Source organism: Myotis davidii, unplaced genomic scaffold (genome assembly GCF_000327345.1).
Source record: "Myotis davidii unplaced genomic scaffold, ASM32734v1 scaffold163, whole genome shotgun sequence".
Classification (NCBI taxonomy): Eukaryota; Metazoa; Chordata; class Mammalia; order Chiroptera; family Vespertilionidae; genus Myotis; species Myotis davidii.
In genome coordinates this window covers 1,337,719-1,357,449 of record NW_006295056.1, presented here as the reverse complement: position 1 = coordinate 1,357,449, position 19,731 = coordinate 1,337,719, and the positions used below count along the sequence as shown (strand labels likewise).

The 19,731-nt window shown below is 42.4% G+C and overlaps 1 protein-coding gene across 1 annotated transcript in view; it reads left to right on the top strand.

Moving 5' to 3' along the window:
* The window catches only part of TMTC1 (transmembrane and tetratricopeptide repeat containing 1), a gene marked incomplete at its 5' end in the record, with an annotated part of 261,806 nt that overhangs the window by 183,919 nt on the left and 58,156 nt on the right, over nt 1-19,731 (top strand). Inside the window, 2 exons of the mRNA XM_006769654.2 lie at nt 2,906-3,073; nt 11,656-11,769. Coding sequence (XP_006769717.2) covers nt 2,906-3,073; nt 11,656-11,769 — 282 coding nt within the window. The remainder of the gene's footprint in view (nt 1-2,905; nt 3,074-11,655; nt 11,770-19,731) is intronic.

Here is a 19,731-nt window from a genome sequence, read left to right as displayed (position 1 = left end):
CCCACCCAACACAGCATATTACTTTCTGTGTGCATACTCTTTGTTTTATTTGCTTATCAGCTGTCCTTCCCCACCCATGTGAGTTTCACAAGAATAAAAATTATTGTCTGTTCTATTCACTGGTATGTTCTTGGTGCCTGTCAGTATCAGGTACATAATTAGTGTCTGTTAAATGCCTGATGAATGAAAGAGTGGAGCCCAGAAGGCCTTCATATGGCCAGAGAAACAGCCTGCTTGGTCAGGATTTGGGATTGGGCTGGGGCCACAAGAGTAAATGGCAAGCAGCCTCATGAACAGAAGCCTCCATATGATGGCATCAGAGTGATCATTTGTACAAAAACTGGAGGTTTTTAGAAAAATCAGAATACCTTTATGGCCAAACATAGGGCGTTGTGGAAGTGTGAAGAGGATTTTTTTTTTTTAGCATATATTTTTATTGATCTCAGAGAGGAAGGGAGAGGGGGAGAGAGAAACATCAATGATGAGAGAGAATCACTGATTAGCTGCCTCCTTCATGCCCCCTACTGGGGATCAAGCCTGCAACTCCGGCATTTGCCCTTGACCCTTCAATCTGCAGGCCAACGCTCTATCCAAGGCAGTGAAGAGGGTTTTTGTTTTTATTTTTTGTTGTTTTGTTTTGCACTAGTGATCATATCTGGCATTTACAAGGCTCTACAAGGTATTTGTGGCAATCAAATTTAGTGACTGGGAGGAGGGATCAGGCCATGGGCCTCCTTGGCTCAAACCGTGATCCTCAGTGGTGAGTGGGGTGGTGACTCCCTTTGGCCAAAAAGTGGACCCTAAAACTTTAGGGAGCTGGACCAATGAATGTCTGGGAGTTGAAGTATGGAATTGGAGCTCTAACTTGAATTGATTCCAGGGCCTCCAAGTGAGGAACTTCAAATGCTTCTCTCTTGTTCATCTGCCCTTGATACCAAAGCACAGACATTTAGAACGGCAAAGAGGAGGAAAGTAGAGAGGTGTTTCTTTTAAAGGAGGTGTTTCCTTTAAAAAGGAATGAGAAATGAGAATATTCAGGTGTTTCCTTTTAGAAAGCCAACCTCCTTCATAGGCTGGAGTTCTTTGAGGGCGAGGCCTCTGTTTTGTTCACAGTTGTATTTTTAGTGAGCAGCATATTGCCAGTCACATAATAGAGAGAGAATGAATAAATCATTGAACAAGTAAGTGCGCTCTACCAATTTTGGGGCTTCTTGTAGCATTAGTAGTCGGACTAATGTAGGATTTCTTTACACAAGCTTGCTTTGTTCTTTAAAAATTCTGTAATAACCTGATGTTATAGTCTTTAGAATGAAGTGAATTTTGACTGAAGTGCACACAGCAATAATGTGTACAACTCAATGCTTGTGTTTTTCTGAGGCCAGTCAGCACACAAGCAGCATCCCTGTGGGTGCGTAGATGATGTTAGGAACCATGTTCTGTCCAAGTCAAAGGTGTTTAGCGACATGATTTCAGCATGCTGAAATTCCACTCTCATAACGTAAGGGACTCTTCATGTCTGTCTGGAAAGCCAAGCCAGCCTCAGCAAGAGAATCACATCCATACAGCTTGTCTGTGATAAGCTCCAAACTACGAGGCTCAGAAGTTGGCCTGTGGGTAGATTTTTCCTTCAATGTAAGGACTTGACTGGCCAGAGTGGAGACATACTAGGGGTCATATCCCTGGAGAGAGAGACCAATGGCCTCGGTATACAGCATCCTTCCCAGGACCTGAGAGGGAGCTCCCGGGGACTGTCTCCCACAAAGCTGTGATGGGACTTGCTATAGCCTAGAGTCCACATTTGGACACATGGTGCCAGCAGTGCTGCACAATGCCAGTAACATGAGGGGTCAAGGGTCAAAGGGTCCATTCAGTGTGGGGAGCCGATATAGGATTAAGCCTCGGACTGACCTGTTGGCAAAGCCACAAACAAGTCTTCTTCCGAGTCTTAAACAACCCAATCCGAGAGGTGGCCGCTGATTTACATACGCAGTCATTTAAAAAATAAAAATGGGGGAATTTGCCAGAAGCCAGTCCACCCTTGCTGCTTGACACAGTCGCTGCAGGGAAGAAACATCTGCATAGCTTATGTTTCAAGTGACCTGGCATATATGACATATGTTTGCTCCCCCTCCTAGCGCTATGTGTTTTAACCAGGACTACCTCCCTAAGAAAGGTTGTTTCCCAGGTAAGGATTTTTCCCTGGAGCTAACCCCCTGGTGTTACAGAAATACATGTATGAAGAACTTGGACTAAGACTGTTGGCAATAAATTTGGGACTTGTTGGGCATACATCCCCAGAGGTCTGCCCACCAGGGAAGTCACCAAAGCCTATACCCCCGGAGACCCACCGACACAGGGCAGTCCCAGGGAAGGCAAGCAGCGAGGCTGGGAGGACATAACCTTTACTGGGTAGGATAAACTCCTTCAGTCACTTCCTTGTAGCCTATCAGTAGAGCAGTGACCTTGGAATAGCCCTTGTAATGGAACACAGAGATTAACCTAGACAAGATTAAAATCAACAAAACTAAATAGAGACAGGATTTTTGGCAAAGGTCAGATAAGAAACAAGGAACTGTAGAACGTTGGGAACCCCTGGACTTGCAGGGGCTGGACTCCAACAATTCAGGGCCCAAGAACATGCATAGGGGGCTTGTCATGAGGCCTGGGCTGCTGAGATCCAAGGCAGTTTGGATCTCCACACTAATGCCAAGGAACTTGCCAGTGTCCTTAGTGCCTGTTAAAGGACTGACATGTAGAGGTTGTATAAGATAGGGGCGTTTATATTTGTTGTTTCTCTATCACAGGATAAGCTTCATTTGAAAATTAGTTATATGGGATGGAATGCTCAGGGGGATGCCATTGCACCCCCAAAGTAACCCTGCCTCCCCCCTACCCTGTTTTCCAGCATGGGCTACTGCATCCTTTTTGTGCATGGACTGAGCAAGCTCTGCACTTGGCTAAATCGATGTGGAGCCACCACCCTGACCGTGTCCACTGTGCTGCTGCTGCTGCTTTTCTCCTGGAAAACTGTAAAGCAGAATGAAATCTGGCTGTCAAGAGAGTCCCTCTTCAGGTATGATTTGATGGTATAAGAGTGACCTCTTCCCATTCATTCTTTTGCTTATATACTTGTTTCGAAACAAATGAGCTAACATGGGTCTAGCAATATTTATTGATCAGAAATTTTTTTTGATTAAGTTTTAAACGGAAGGTGTTATTTTTTGTTTTAACTTTGATTTTTGTAAAGGATATATAAAGTTTTGCAGAAGCTCGTGCTAAGTGAATTTATGAAAATAAGGCTCGTGGGAAGGTTTTGGGGTCTTAATGATGAGCAGGGCTGTAAAATGAGATCTAAATACAAGGAAATGAGCCTAATATCTTTTCCAGTGAATGGGAAAGATAAGCACGTGACAAGAAGGAAGAGAAATGCAATGCATTTTCTTCAAATATTTCAGAATATTACATTATGATTTGTGATCTGGCTGCTTTATTTTAAACATTAATGATGAATGAGGAAATTAAAGACTGTTTTATCTCCCAGTAAGTTTTCATGTGGAAGCTGCTTCTGGATATAACAATGTCAACATATAGCCCTAAACTTGTCATAAGTATAAACATTCTTTGGGGCTGTAGCTCATCACACTCTGCTCCTGGGCTTAGTCTGTCTCCCTAGTGCCGTAGTGTTGGCGACCTTCACCTTTGCTCCCCTATCACTACCACACGTGGCCTCCCACAGTGTTTCTCCAGTCTCCTATCCTGACCTAGGACACAGTTGGCCAGTTCAGTCAACATGGTTTTCACTTGGTTCCCTGCTCAGCTGGTAGCCACCACTTATTCTTCTGAGGCAAATAACTGGAACAGAATGGGGGTCACTTGTAAAAAAAAGGGTAAATATTGGAAGAGCATAAAAACGTGCCCAGAATGACGGGCAGTGAAGAAGCTGGCATGTAGCCAACAGGGAACGGGCATCTGGATAGCCTGTCCTGAGCACAGGTGCACCCTCAGGAATGAATGGGTAAACTTACACCAGTTTTTTCTTGTTTCACATCCAAGCCCTGGGAAAATAAAGTCCTCCGGCTTTATTTAGCTTGAGCCTAAATCACGTGCCTACCCCTCGTCCTCACAAGGGCACTGGGATGACCGACCTGGCCAGAGAAGCCCCTCTGACTTCCCTGAGGCAAGTTAGGACGGGCAGAGCACCTCAGGGCTCCACTGAGACCTAACAAAGGGAGACAGGAGAGAATTCCCCACAGGAAATCCAAGTACTGTAGGAGGGGCACAGACTCTGGGCTGCCAAGAGTGAATGAATGAGTAAATGAATGAGTGAACAAACAAGACAAATTTTCACTGCACTCTACTACTATTTTAAAATAATAGATCTGATCCTACAACTTGGCAATTTAACTTTTTAATAGAAAAATTAATCTGGAATGTATGTCTTATTAGCTTACTTATTACTGCTATATCATTGTCATCATTATCATTGCCATCATCATTCTTTCAATGGATACTGTAGGAACCTGCTGCCATGTAAGGTGTTTTGTGTGGATTTGATTTTTTTTAAGAATTTTTTTTTCATATCTAGTTGTCAGATTCTTTTTAGTCTCTGTCATACCCTCCACCTTCAGTGCAGTTCTTACACACAGTAGGCTTGTTCCCTCTTACTACCCAGGGCTGAGGCCATTCTGCAAACACAAGGGCATTGAAGTTCAGGAATATAACTGTCGGCTTTTTTTTTTTTTGCTTTTGCTTTCAGTAGTGAGTGCTTTAATGAGAAACTTAAAAATGGTTCTGCCCTGTGTTAAATCCTTTCCTTGGATAAAGATACTAACGGTGGTTGTGTCTCCTAATGATTTTTACTACTCAATCAGAGCAGCTTGGGGAATGGATTTTGGCAGGCAGCAGTTTATTTCAAGAGTAATAAGCCAGTGTTCCAGCCCTCCGCAGTTGATGCCCAGTAGTTTTAAATAAAAAAGAAAAGAAAAGAAAAATGTTCATTGACCTTACATCCAGAAGCTTCTGTTCTTTTACATGGAAGCATGTAGTAAGTGAACAGTTGGTTACTAAAACACATATGTTTTAGTATGTTTATTCCACATGTGTGCATAGAGAAACTTTAAGACAAGGTTAGTGGTTGAGTGTGGAGTCTGGAGGTCAGCTTCTTGGTTCCAGTCCAAGTTCCCCCATTTAACAGCTGTGTGATTTTGGGCAAGATACTGAACCACTCCATGCCTTCATTTCTTCATTTTAAATTTGAGAATCATAATAGTGTTAATCTCCTGAATGTAGTATAAGAAAAAAATGTATGTGAAATATGCATAAGACAGTGTCTGGCATATGGTAAACACCATGTGTGGTTTTCAGGTTCTTATTATCCAGTGTATTCTAGGATGAGCGGGGTGGGTAGAAATTGACTGTAGAGAAGCCAGAAGTCACCATGGGTGTCAGATGTGTGAGCATATTTTGATACAGTATAACAAGCCGTAAACAGAAGTAGATGCAAGACACTGTAAGTGCAGGCAGATGGCCAAGACCAGCACAGGCCTTGAAGGGCTGTTCTCTTGCAGGCCTGAGCTGAGTATGGAAGGATGAGAAAAACCTAAATTAGCCATAATGACCAGAAAACAAAGAGGTGGCTGAATTGAGTAAGAAACCTTGCAATGGTTCTACATAAGCTGGTGTCCTTAGCAGGGGCCCTATTTCAGTATTCTCCTCTGTTCCAAACAATAAATCCGTTGAGCATCATTAAGACATATGGTCTCATTGAGGCCTCACTAATTATGTGGGTGGTTTTTCTTGACAATATATAAGGAATCAGTCCAGCCAGCGTGGCTCAGTGGTTGAGCATTGACCTATGAACCAGGACGTCACAGTTTGATTCCCAGTGAAGACACATGTCCGATTTGTAGGCTCAATCCCCAGTGTGGGGTGTGCAAGAGGCAGCCGATCGATGCCTCTCTCTCATCATTGATGTTTCTGTCTCTCCCTCTGAACCCCATTCATGAACTGTTTAGGTGGTCATAGACCACCGATTAAGATTGTCTGGCCTAGATCATCCTCCCCCTATGTAGGAAACACATTTTTCTTTCCTCCCCTCTGAATTACTGAGCCATAGAAATCAGTTGACTTTTCAGGACATATAATGTAAACCAGGGCTGGCAAATATTTTTGTAACGGGCCAGATAGTAAATGTTTTAGGCTTGGTGAGCCTTGTATTCTCTTTTGCATCCATTCCACTCTGCCTTTGTCTCAGGAAAGAAACCGAAAGGACAATAGGTTGACAACACATTGACGTATCTGTGGTCCACACAGCCATAGTTTGCTTACCAATGATATAAATGTTGTGATCATGTAAGTCTAAAGTTACTAGTCTCTTGGGGTACCATTCATAAATGATTCTGACCATGTATTAAACTTGATTGAAATCTCTGCTCAACTACTTACTAGGTCTCTAACCTTAGAAAGAGGTCTTAATACCTCTTAGCTTCAATTTCCTCATCTATGATATAGAAAACACATTAATACTACCCATCTGATAGGTTGTTGAAGGGATAAAATGAAATCATCCATGGAAATGGGTGCTTGATTCAAAATGAGCATTCCTTAAGTATTGGTCATACTACGCGTGGCATTGTGAAGCCTCAGGTTAAAGCAAGGTCAAAATTGAGGAGAATGACAATTTCTTCTTAATCTTTCCTGTTAACCTTTGGCTGAACACCACTCTTTAAAAAAAAAGAGAGAGATTATTATCTAATCAGGAATTTGCGGATGGTTCTCCTGACCTATTGTCCAGTCATGCCAACAAAACAAATTGATGCTCTATAAACTTGGAGATATACTCTATATAGAAGTGGTCTTTTTTGTTGTTATTTCTGTCATTTTTTCAAGTTTCTGCAAATGAAGGATGTGAAGGAGAAATACAAAGTGCATGAATTAAGATCCTGAGTTGAAAGGGAGATTTTTCATAATCATTATTGTAATTTTTAATAGGGTTTGGGACCCAGCCATATGATTTATGGACACTACATTTCCTTGTGGAGTAAATATGTGTAAAGCTGTATGTTTCCTTTAAAACAGTTGTGAGTACTCAATCATAGCACCAAGAAAACAGACTGAGAAGCCTGGCCCCGAGGGAAGAGCAACCTGGCCAGGGATAGCAACATGGAAAGTTTTGCCCTTGGCCAATTGTTTATTTGCCTTTTTTTAAAAAAACAAAATGTTCATTGCAAAATGAGAGGCTGAAAAAACACAACAACAACAATAACAAAACCACAAAGAGAATATAAAGGTCAAAAACAACAATGGGAGAATGTGTGTTGTTAGGATTCAGTTGTTCCACCCACAGCTGCTTGCCTGTTATGAATATTATTATTTCCTCTCGCCATCATTGAACAGTGCACTGATCTCATCCAGGAACTTGATCCCAGAGGCCTAATTGTCTGTTCCTCAGTTGGTGCAACATAAATTAGAGCAACTATGCTGATCACACAGGGAAGGCTCTGTCCCAGTAAATAGACCAGTAATACTCATGCTGAAATTGAAGTTCTCTTTAAAACCTACCTGTTACCACCCTAGTTGGTTTGGCTCAGAGAATAGAGCATTGGCCTGAGGACTGAAGGGTCATGGGTTCAGTTTCAGTCAAGGGCACATGCCCAGGTTGTTGGCTCATCCCCAGTAAGGGGTGTGCAGGAGGCAACCAATCAATGATTGTCTCTCATCGTTGATATTTCTATCTCTCTCTACCTCTCCTTTCCTCTCTGAAATCAATAAAATATTAAAAATAATAAATAGATAAATAAATAAATAAATAAATAAATAAAACCTGTTACCATGTACTGTTTAGTTCTGGGTAGAAAAATCAGAAATTTTCTTGGAAAGAAATTGGATTTTTTTTAAGCCATTACTCTCACACTAACCCAGATCATGCCCCTGTGACTAAATTCACTTGGGTAACATCCATTTAAATATGATGTTAAAATCCTAGCTCTGTGTGTCAGCTGGGGGGCCCCACCACAGGGGTGGGGGAAGGAAATGGATGGTTTCCCTGGAGCACCTGCTGAAGGTCAGCCTTTGTAAATCTTTCCACTGAGAGCAGAGGATTCCTCCAGCTCCTCCCTGGGGGACCAGTCCTGCTGCAGCATTCAGAGAGCTTTCCGTGGGGAAGAAACTGGGGGATGGATCCGCAATGTTCAGAATACAGATTTCACTTAATCTTCCTTTGAGGAGCAGTTCTCCCCCAAAACTTCAACTGGCCCTTTGTTCCTGAGTGAGGGTCTCTCTGATGTAGCCTTTCCAGAGAGTAAACTGCCTTCTGCTGGGAGAGTGAGAGCATCATTGAAAAAAGTCACCTGGATGTGCAGGGAGGGAAGTAGATCAGGATGCCAATTGTTCCTGATATGAATTTATGGTCCATATTTTCAGCCTCACCTCTCATCCCCCAAAAATCCTACCTACCTTTTTAAAAAATTTTTAAAAATATATTTTATTGATTTCAGAGAGGAAGGGAGAGAGAGAGAGATAGAAATATCAAAGATGAGAAAATTATTGATCAGCTGCCTCCTGCACAACCGCTACTTGGGATCAAGCCCGCAACCTGGGCATGTACTCTGACTGGTAATTGAACCTGTGTCCTCTTGGTGCATGGGTAGATGCTCAACCACTGAGCCACATGGGTGGGGCATTTATTTTAAAAAAATATTAGACTTAGTCCATGATAAATGTTAATTTTCAGTAAAATTTAGTAGGAGGCCAATCCACATTCATTCCTCCTATAATGAATAATATAGATAATCTCAATTTTTTTTAAGGAAGTCTGTAAGTGGATGCAGGAAGCAAGGAAAGAACAAATTGAATTAACCTGAGCATGCAGGGTTGTTCTCCAGCCATTCACCCATCTCCATGTCCTGCCACCACTGCTTCAGGTGCAGTTAGCATTACTGTTTAGTTGTGGGCCACTATGCACTGCCTTCATTGTTTTCTATCGAAGCATGTTTACTAACTCATATAATTCACAAATTGTGGAAGACTTGACTTTAAAGAGTGCAATGGACATTTCAAATGCAGGGTCATGAAACTGTAAGTAGAATATGAAAGAAACTTCCCCCTGGCCATGTGGCTCAGTACTTTGGATCATCATCTCTTATACCAAAATGTTGTTGATTTGATTCCCAGTCAGAGCACATACTTGGGTTGTAGGTTCAATCCCTATTTGGGGCTCGTATTAGAGGCAGCCTATCCATGTTTCTCACAATGATGAGATGTTTCTCTCTCTCTTCCTTCTTTTCTCTCGAAAAATCAATAAAAACATATCCTCAGCTGAGGGTTTAAAATATATATATATAAACTAGAGGCCCAGTGCACAAAATTCATGCATGGGTAGGGTCCGTAGCAGCTGCCAGCTGCTGGCCAGGGCCTCCCTTCCCTGGCTACCAGCTGCCAGCAGGGCCTTCCTTCATTCCGCGCTGCCCCCTAGTGGGCAGCACATATCATAGTGAGCAATCAATCTGGTCTGTTGAACTCTTGCCCGAGGGGACAATTTGCACATTAGGCTTGCAAATATATATACATACTAGTGGCCCAGTGCATGAAATCTGTGCACATTAAAAGAGAATTAATGAGAAGAGATATTTTAATATTGCTATTTGCCCTTTCTCTATAATAGAAGTGTCAGAGATGAAAGAAAATTAGTAAAATGTATATAAAATCTTCCTTCTGTCAGGGTCTGGGGCATACCTCAGGGCCTAGGGTCAAGTCCCCGCCCACCTCCTTCACGTGCTTCGAAAAATGCAGGAGACCCAGACCCGAACAGCCCCACCCACATTGGGTGAGACCTAGACCCAGCCGGCCCCATCCCCGTCAAGCCTCTCTGGTTGGGGGGCACAGTCTCAGGTCACCCAGCCCAGCACCAGGGCAGGGGGTGCGGCCTGAGGTCCCCTGTCAAGCCCCACCAGGTGAGGGGTGCAGTCTGAGGTCCCCCATCAAGACCCGCTGGGGCGGTGGGTGCAGTCTGAGGTCTCCTGGCCTGGAGCCTGGGCAGGGAGAGCCTGTCTCCCACCCCGAGCCAGGGCGGGGGTCCCCTGTCAAGCCCTTCCAGGCGAGGGTCATGGCCTGAGGTCCCCTGTCAAGACCTACTGGGCGGGGGATGTGGCCTGAGGTAGCCTGTCAAGCCCTGCGGCTTGGGGGCACAGCCTGGGGTCCCCCGGCCCATTGCCGGGGTGGGGGGCACAGCCTGAGGTCTCTCCGCTCAGAGCTGGGGCAGGGGCGTGGCCTTAGGTCCCCATCAAGCCCAGCCCCCCTACCTCACAGCGTCATACCAGTGCTGAACGGGGACACACAAGCAGGCAGTGTGACGTTAGTGCTGGGGGCAGAAGTCCCTGCCCCTGGCCCTGCCCACAGACTGGTTGTGACTGGGACACCATAATGGACAAATTAGCATATTACCTCTTTATTATATAGACTAGAGGCCCGGGCTCTTTAAAAAAAAAACACACACACACACACATCAATTGGTTGCCTCCTGCACACCATACCCCCTTCTGGATTGAGCCCAAAACTGAGGAATGTGCCCCGACTGGGAATCGAAACAGCAACTCTTCAGTGCACAGGATAATGCCCAACTGACTGAGCCATGTGGGCTGGGGCAGACATTCTTTTTTTTAAGAAAATGAGCTATAAGTCATATCATAACTTTCATCCTTTATAAGCATACAATGCAGTGGTCTTTAGTATATTCATGAACACAAGCAGCCATCACCATTCTCTAACTCCAGAGCGTTTTCCCCACTCCAAAATGAAATCCCATGCCCACTAGCAGTCACTCCCCCTGACAATCTCAAATCTACTTTCTGTCTCTGTGTATTTGCCTGTTCTGGATTTTTTACACAAATGGAATCAGGTGATATATATGGCCCTTTGTGACCGACTTCTTTCACTTACTGTTCACAGTCTATCTTTTTGTAGCTTGTATAATAAGTCTTTCATCCTTTTTTATGGCTGAGTAATATTCCATGGCTAAATTATAGTTTGTTTATCTGTTCATCAATCCACACACAGTAGGTTGTTTTTACTCTTCGGCTATGAAGCATATGCTGCCATGAACATTCTTGCACAACGAGCTCAACATTCTGACTTTCGGACCCTTGTGCCTAACCTGTACACTTGGCTGCCTCCCTCCGTGCACTGGAGACTTTTCAGGAAATGTCCTGCCTGTGGAATTTGCCAAGGTTGTTTGACTTACATCAATGACCTCTAATCAGTCAGTGGACATGGCATTTGTTGGTTTTGCAGTGTTACAGAATAACATACAGTTGACCCTTTTGGTTGTTGTTGTTGTTTAACATCAAAGGTTCGTCATTGAACAAATATCTATTGAGAGCCTTCTGTGTGCATGGCTTGCAGTCGTCCTGCAAGGCAGGCAGGGAACGTTGCTTTCCTCTGTCCCTGAAGCAAGCAAGCCTCATGTTAGTTCCAAGCTGCCTGGATCCCGGCCGCCATCTTGGCTGGCAGGTATTTTGCATATTGCCCTGATTAGCCAATGGGAAGGGTAGTGGTCATACGCCAATTACCATGTTTCTCTTTTATTAGGATAGATATGAAGGACAACATTCCTAAGCAGTACTCTTTGTTGCTCTCTTTTTTTTTTTTAATTAATTCTAGGTCTGGAGTTCAAACTCTGCCCCATAATGCCAAGGTTCACTACAACTACGCAAATTTCCTGAAGGATCAAGGTCGGAACAGAGAAGCAATCTACCACTACAGAACAGCCCTCAAGTAAGCACCATGCTCCATATGGGTGTAGCTGTTGTGCCTTTCAGGTCCTGTATTTCACTCACTCTGAGCATGTGGGTGGTTAGTTTCTTTCTCATGACAATGAACATCTCCTTGGAAGTGGTAGTGACCTTGGACTCTGAGTCTTATGGCTCAGTGTTCAAATCTGCTATTAGTGTGGTAACTCTACCTTGCTCTTATCTCATGCTGTCTTGTAAAAGTTTCACTGCTACACATTGCAAAATGAAGTGATGCTCAGTTGAACACACACACACACACACACACACACACACACACAGGCAAACTGGAGTTGGTTGTCAAAAATATACTTGTAAGTTCTAAGGATATTTACTCTGATGAATTGTCCCCACTCTAGGCTTCCGACTGTCTGAAAGGATTTATATGAAGACATTTGAGTATACCAAATATGGCTTGATGTATGACTTTAAGAGAAACTAAAAATTCAAGTTCTAAATTACCAGCAACAGTCTGTATTGCTCTTAAATACTCTTGAAAATTGCAACTCTGGCTTTCAAAATGGTCTTCCACCGAAACCGGTTTGGCTCAGTGGATAGAGCATCGGCCTGCGGACTGAAAGGTTCCAGGTTTGATTCTGGTCAAGGGCATGTACCTGGGTTGCGGGCACATCCCCAGTGGGTGTGCAGGAGGCAGCTGATTGATGTTTCTCTCTCATCGATGTTTCTAACTCTCTATCTCTCTCCCTTCCTCTCTGTAAAGAAATCAATAAAATATTTTTTAAAAATGGTCTTCTCCAAAAGGTCCCAGATAATGAACATATTTATCCTGGAACCTGTGGAGACGTGATAACTAGCACAGCCTCAGATTCTCCAACTGTGGGCAAAATAGAGCAAGGTGCATCCTCTCTTTTACTGAATCCCAGGGGGCTCACTGAAGCTTCCTGAAGAGTTTTCCATGCCCCCACAGATTGACTCACATCTGTTCAAATTTTCTGTTCCTGGTCCATCTTAGGACATACTTAAAATATGCAAACCAAACAAATATATTTGACTGAAGCGCCAACTCTATTGACTCAAAGCTCAGATTGAAATTGTCATTCTTAAAGTAACCGACCTGATTTTCAAAAAGTATCCCTTTGAACAGTGTTCTGCTCAAGTGTGTTGTTCATCAGTCAACATCTGTTAGATTTTAGGACCTGTTACTTAATATTCAGTATAGCAAGCATTTTCAACTGTCGCATCAAGTTCGCTGTCAAATACTTTCCCAAAGATTTCAAGAAATGTTAGGTTCTGGAAGAGTACTTGTAACAGAGCTTTTTATTGAGGAATAGACATTTTTATTAAGGAGTAGAAGATAGCTTTTAAGATGTTAAGGAATGATATTCTTTCACTGGAAGGCAGTTTACCCAAATGTTTATGATGCTTATCATGGGCTGGTAAGATTATGGTTTAAATTTTTTTAACTTTCTCTTGTGCTCTAGATATTTACAATGAACATGTATCACCTTGGCAAAGAGGAACTGTCCTTTTTAAAAAGGCATATTCCTTCAAGGATACACATAAAGTGTGTTTTGGCTTTAACAATTGGCATTTCACGATTTTAGCTGGCACTCTTGAAGGAAAGAAAAGAGCAGTAAGTTTGTGTGAAAAATATTGATTGGAGGGAAGTGTATCGGTATCTTTTTAAATTTGTTTTATTCTAACAGACTATTTTCTTTCAAGTTCGCACAGGAAAATATGGCAGACCCTGAAGCACAGCTTGGGGCAAAGGTATAAGTTAAGTAAATTCTCTGGCAGGTGATTTTACTGAATTATAGTAGCCAGTTGGGTACTTCGGCTTCTCTCCCATGAAACAATAAAAATAAATGTTCAGCAACTGTGCTTCTGGAAGAAACATGTCCCTTGAGAAATGAGGAAAAACAGTGAAAGCAGTAAATATACCGCATAGTAATTAGTGGAACATTTCGCTCTCTCAGACCAGGTTCAAAAATTCTTCTGATCTAAAATAAAGCATCATTATCTTTGTGTGGATACCTCTGTGGTGAATTTCCAACAGATGTGGGTATTTTTTGGTGTGTGTGTTTGTCTGTGTGTGTGTGTGTGTGTGTGTGTGTGTGTGTATGTGTGTTTAGAGACAGAGGAAGGGAGAGAAGTAGAAAGAAACACTGATGAGAGAGAAACATCATCCATTGGCTATCTCTTGAACACCCCCAAATGGCGATGGAGCCTGCAACCCAGGCATGTACCTGAACCAGGAATCGGAATCGGTGACCTCTTGGTTCCTAGGTCCGTGCTCAACTGCTAAGCCACAATAGCCTAGCTGTGTGTGTTTTATAATTTAAATAAATTATCACTGTGTGTTAGAAAATGAAAATACTAGGACTGTTCATTACTAGAAGAAAGCCCTTATTTTGATATTGCTATTTCTTTGTGGGAGTTGCTGAGACAGGAATTCCTCCCCCTCCCAACTGTTCCACCTCTGTTTCAACTTCAATGTATCTGATGTTTTCCATACTTGCACACTGCAAGAAAGAGAATGATTAGGAGAGATGCAGGGTTGAAGGTGATATTATCTGAAATCAGGCCCAACAGTTACTCATTCCTGTTGTACTGACTATGTAGATCCCAGTGGGAATGGTGAAATTAGTCATTAGGGTTGTGTCAATACCAATATCTTTTTGGCTGGCGTACAGTTCTAAAAATAGCACTATATTAGATTGGTAATTCTATATCACATGATTATTCTGCTTCTTTTAAGCTTTATTCTATTTTTTTTAACCATGTAGAAGTATTTCTGGAGTACAAGGGAAATCTCCCCAGGAAAATGCTACAGCTGAGGTTATAGATTCAGATTAAGATCCACATCATCAAAGAAAAATATCAGGATCCTTTCCTAACACAAGAATTAGTTTTGTTTTGCTGTGAGGGGCAGCTCTCATGTCTGTGCCTAGTCTGGGTTCTATAAGGCTTGCGATTCTGTTTTCTGAAGAATCAGAAGACCCCTAGTGGATCTGCCAGGTAGCTCCAATGCTTTCTGACCATTGCATTACCCTGGGGAAGGTTTCTGCCATGACGCCTTATTTTATGGAAATAGAAAGGCTAGAGATTGCCCAGTATCTCAGCTCTCCCACGAAATGCCTCATCCCATAAATCCCAATGGAGAGATGGTGGCCCTGCCTGGATGAAGTGTAGAAGACACTGAATGTGTACTTGGCCAGTGCATTGTTGATTAGCTTAAAAAGTCTGTTAAAGGTGAAGAGATTTAAAACAATTTATGCATGCTCTCAAATTTTATATTGTACCCCAAAATTTCACATCTACATCTGCTCACCAATCTACTACTGTCAAGCCAAGTCCTTTCCTCAGAGTAAGAGTCTGCTGATTAGAAGCTGCAAAACCACACCCATAATTCACTTCTATGATGATCAGTTTCGATACTTTAAAGTGGAATAAAAATTTTAAGTCTATTTGAGAATTTTCTGATTATATTCCTCCAGTCTTTTACAATGATCTCACATGTCTAACTCAATGGCAATTTTTTGAACAGCTTCTCTTTTTTAAGTACTTTCAGAGTATTTGCTTAGTTTTAATGGAAATAGCAACTCTCTTATTTATATTTACATTTTATCGGTTTGCAAAATATTTTATTATATTGTACAATTGCAATAAAAGCTTCAACTGGAATAATTTTGTTAATAAACACAATAGACTTTTAGCAGTCATGCAGCTCAGCCCACGGGAGCAAAAGGGCCCAGGCTTACAGAGAAAGTTTAAGTTGTGGATATCTACTGATATGTTTTACAGAGAACATCTGGGAATCTGATGACATAATTAGAGGCTGTTTTAAAAGCATTTGCACTAGGTGATAGAGTCATGGAATCTATTTTTTCATCTTGTATTTAAATTCCAGACATGACTGGATTACTGGTTGGCTAAAATGGATGGATCATCAGGAATCCTGCAGCCAGGAATGAGAGTAGAGTTTGTCTTTGTCCAGGTGGGTCAGGAAGGTCTCTCCACAGATTCTGCTGAACATTTGTTCACCTAGATGCTGTCTTCCTCCCACCCTACTAGCATAATGACTGGCCACACCCAGGTCTGCTGATGTGTTCCAGGTGCTTGGATACCAGCCATATGTGCAGGATTCCATCCTGATAAAAGGGCTGTGATCCTCTCAGTCACTCAGACAACTATTTTATTTTCACAGATATGCTTTCAGCATGAAATACACAATAAATCATTTTAAGATTCCCCCCCCATAACCCTATCATGTGGGAGATGCAATGCCTTGCCCTGGAGGTGCTCAAGTTGTCCTGGGCCAGCCCTGGGACCCTTAGAGCCGCCTTGCCACTCCTAATATATCTGTTATTGATGTTTTAAACAGAAAATCTGAAGGGAGAGAAAACTATGTTCAAAGGGGGTTGAAGTTCCTGAGCAGGTTCTTTTCTATGGGCATAACTAAAAGGGAAGGAATGTGCTTTTAATGCCCCGGGACACAAGAAATCTACACTTGCTTTTAACTGGTTAATGCATGGGAAAAAAATAGACTTCTTATTGGAATTTTTTAATGCATGAAGTAAAGACTTGTCATGAGAGTAGTGCCCATTGGTATCGTCCTTTGTATTTCCTCCTGTGTGGATAACTGGAACTTGGCAAGGAGATCCCATTAGACTACAATAAATGTATGTGGAAATGGGAAGTAATAAAAGAACGAGTATTGAAGAAATCCCATATCATTAGAGTCTAGAGAAATCTAACTGTGCCCCACTGTTCACTGATGTCCTGAGCATATCAATAAGATTACTTTATTATAAATCCTTTGCAAAATGCTATCTATAAAACTGGTGGGGTTTGAGCATCTTTTAAAAATCAGGGTTTATGTAAAAAGTCTTTCTTTACACAGCCTGTTTTGAATGAACATTTGAAATAACTCTACTGACGGCAGGTGGCCTTGGATACCAGCTGCCATGTGTCTCTGGAAAGAATTAAAATTCCAATGTCTCTGCTAGCCAGGTTGAAGAAAAGGAGATGCATTCTTCTGCTGGTGTGGTATTTTCACTTACAGAAGTATATATACATATATACACATATTTATGTTAAGTCCCGCAGTTTTATTCATTAATTAAAGAAATTAAGTATACTTCATTCAGACAAAAAGAATTTTGGTCACATTGTGGACATACTATGGACTAAATTTCCAAATGGAAGTATCATAATTTATACTGCCCTCTCTGTCTCTTTTGTGATTCCCCAGAAAACAATGGGAGGCAGAGATTTGCGTGCAGAATGTTTATTCAGGAATGTTCTCTGAAACACCAAGTAAGAAAGCCAGGGAAGCAAGAGGTGCAGAGAGAGTTGAGGTGCAGTGCAATTACTAGGAGGCTTCAGTCGATCCCACAGGAGTTCTGGAAAAACCCTCAGAGTCCTCCTGAATGGACAGGAGCTGGAACCTTTATACCCCCTTAAAACTAACCCCTGCCCCCAGGCAGGGAGGGGAGTCTTGAGTGAGGCAACTCTCTGAGGTTGAGAGCAATGCCCAGGGAAGAAGTGTGAGCTGTCAGCAGCTAGGGAACACGTGCCTCACACTTGAATAGGGCCTCTGGATGGTGCAAGACAGCATCCACTACACACCAGCTTAATTTATGATTTTTCTATATGTCAATATGTTTTAACAGAATATCATTTAGATTTTCTGTTAAAATTAGAATAGCAGTGTTACCTACCTCTGGGTTGGAATAGTGCAAAACAACTCATACAAAAGGCTGAAAGCAATGTCTACATACCTGGCAATAATAAACTCAGTAAATGTTATTAATATATCCAAAATCTGACCTCTTCTGTCCACATGTAGTACCCATCATCTCTCACCTAGATTACTGTAATATTCTCTGGTCTCTGTATTTTCACCCCTCCCCCACTCCCTTCAGACTGTTCTCAGCACAGCAACCATAGGGATGTTCCATTCATAGCAGTCCATGCTCAGAACATTGCTGGCTCCCATCTCATTCATCGGGAAACTCAAAGCCCCTGCAAGTCCTGGCCACCTTCCTGATGAGACCACGCCTCCTACCATTCTTGCTCGCTCAACTCTAGCTACATAGTGCTCCAGACACATCCCAGTCAGGCACACACCAGTCACATTACATTCCTATTTCAGGGACTCTGTATTTGTCATTTCCTCTCCCCAGAACGCTTTCTCTTCCCTAAATGTCTGCTTCCCTCCCTTCCTTCAGGATTCCTCACATAATGTCATTTTTCATAAGGCCTTCCTGGTCACCCTTCTTAAAAGTGCAGCCACCCCAGGCCAGAGTGGCTCAGTTGATTAAGTGTAGTTCTGTGCACAGAAAGGTTGTTGGGTCACATGCCTGAATTATGGGATCCATCCTGGTTATGGCGTGTGTAGAGGGTCTCTCTCTCTCTCTCTCTCTCTCTCTCTCTCTCTCTCTCTCTCTTTTCCTCTCTCTAAACATGTCTTCCCATGAGGATTAAAAAAAAGTGTGGCCACCCCCAATATAACCTATTTCCCTTCTTTGCTTCATTTTTTCCTACTGCATTGGTCACACTCTAATGTGGGCCATTAGCAGAAGGCCTGGCACATTGTAGATACTCAATGAATGTTTGTTGAAAGAAAAACTGAATTAATATAATGCATAAAATCTCTCTCACAGGCCTCTTAGGTTCAGAGGACACCTCCATAAAGATAAGCCACGTTTCTCACTGGGAGAGTGGTCAACAGTTTAGTTGAAACAACTTCATTACGCAGGGCAATCCTATGCATTGCAAGATGTTTAATTCTCCTAGTTCTGCCCATTGTATTCCAGTGATGACCCCAATTCCTAACATGCCTATCAGGGAAACGCATCCCCTTTTCTCCCCACTCCTCATGATCTCCTTGGTTGGTAGTTATTGGTTAGGAATATGGTACCCTTTTCCTGCACCTCACTCTCTTTTTTCTAAGTTTATCCAATAATCAGTATTATTCATGCTATGAACTGTGATTACAGTAAGGATTCCAGAAGCGCATTGATCTGTCACAGAGGACTTTGAATCCCCTTTATAATCTTGGATGCAGTTGTTAAAATTGCACGTGTCTGAAATTCTTTTGGTGTCGAGCATATCAAAAAGGCTTGGAGGAAATTGCTCTGGTGCCTGTGGGACCATTTGCTTCAGAGGGTGAAGGACTGACAGGCTTCGGAGTGAGTGTTTGACAAAGAACATTCCTACATTCTTCAAATGGAGGTCACCCGTCCTTCACATCTGAGAACCCACGGTATGGGGGAAACAGATGGATACAAGATGACTTGAGTGTTCACTGGATTAGGGATGAAGAAATAATGGATGTTATTTGGACTGATGGGAGCAAGTCAAAGGCCATGAACAGCAGTGGAGAGAATGATTTTTTGGAGGCTAAGTTATCCATATGAGAGAAGGAGAGCTGGCAGCTTCAGCCTGGCATGGGTTCATTAGGGCTATGGAGGGAGCCAAGTGAAACCACCCAGAGGTCCTGCAGCTGACCCCAAACCTTAAATGGATGCCGTGTAATAGGTACGATGATGGGTATTTTCATAGCCACTAGCTCATTGTTCACATAAAAGCTGATTTGTTCTCACAGAAGGTCAATATGTTATTAACCTTATTGTTTCAGAGAAAGCAAACTAAAGCACAGACATGCATTCAAAATCAGACAGCTAAAAGTCACCTATGGCTTCTGCTTCCACACAGAGTTATTTTTCCACTCCACCAAAGGAATTTCCCATCCATCTGGCACAGAAACCGAAGTCCGCCATGATCACCCCAAGCCTCTGAGAAAGGTTAAATTATGTTCATCATTTTCAACTTAAAAAAGCAGCGAAGTAGTTAATTCAGTACATTTCCCAACCTCTAGAAGTAAATACTCAGGAATCAGGAAATTGTCAGCCATTTAAAATGACTCATTTCCTGAGGATATCGGAGAGCATGGTTTTACTCTAAATTGTCTTAGAAAATC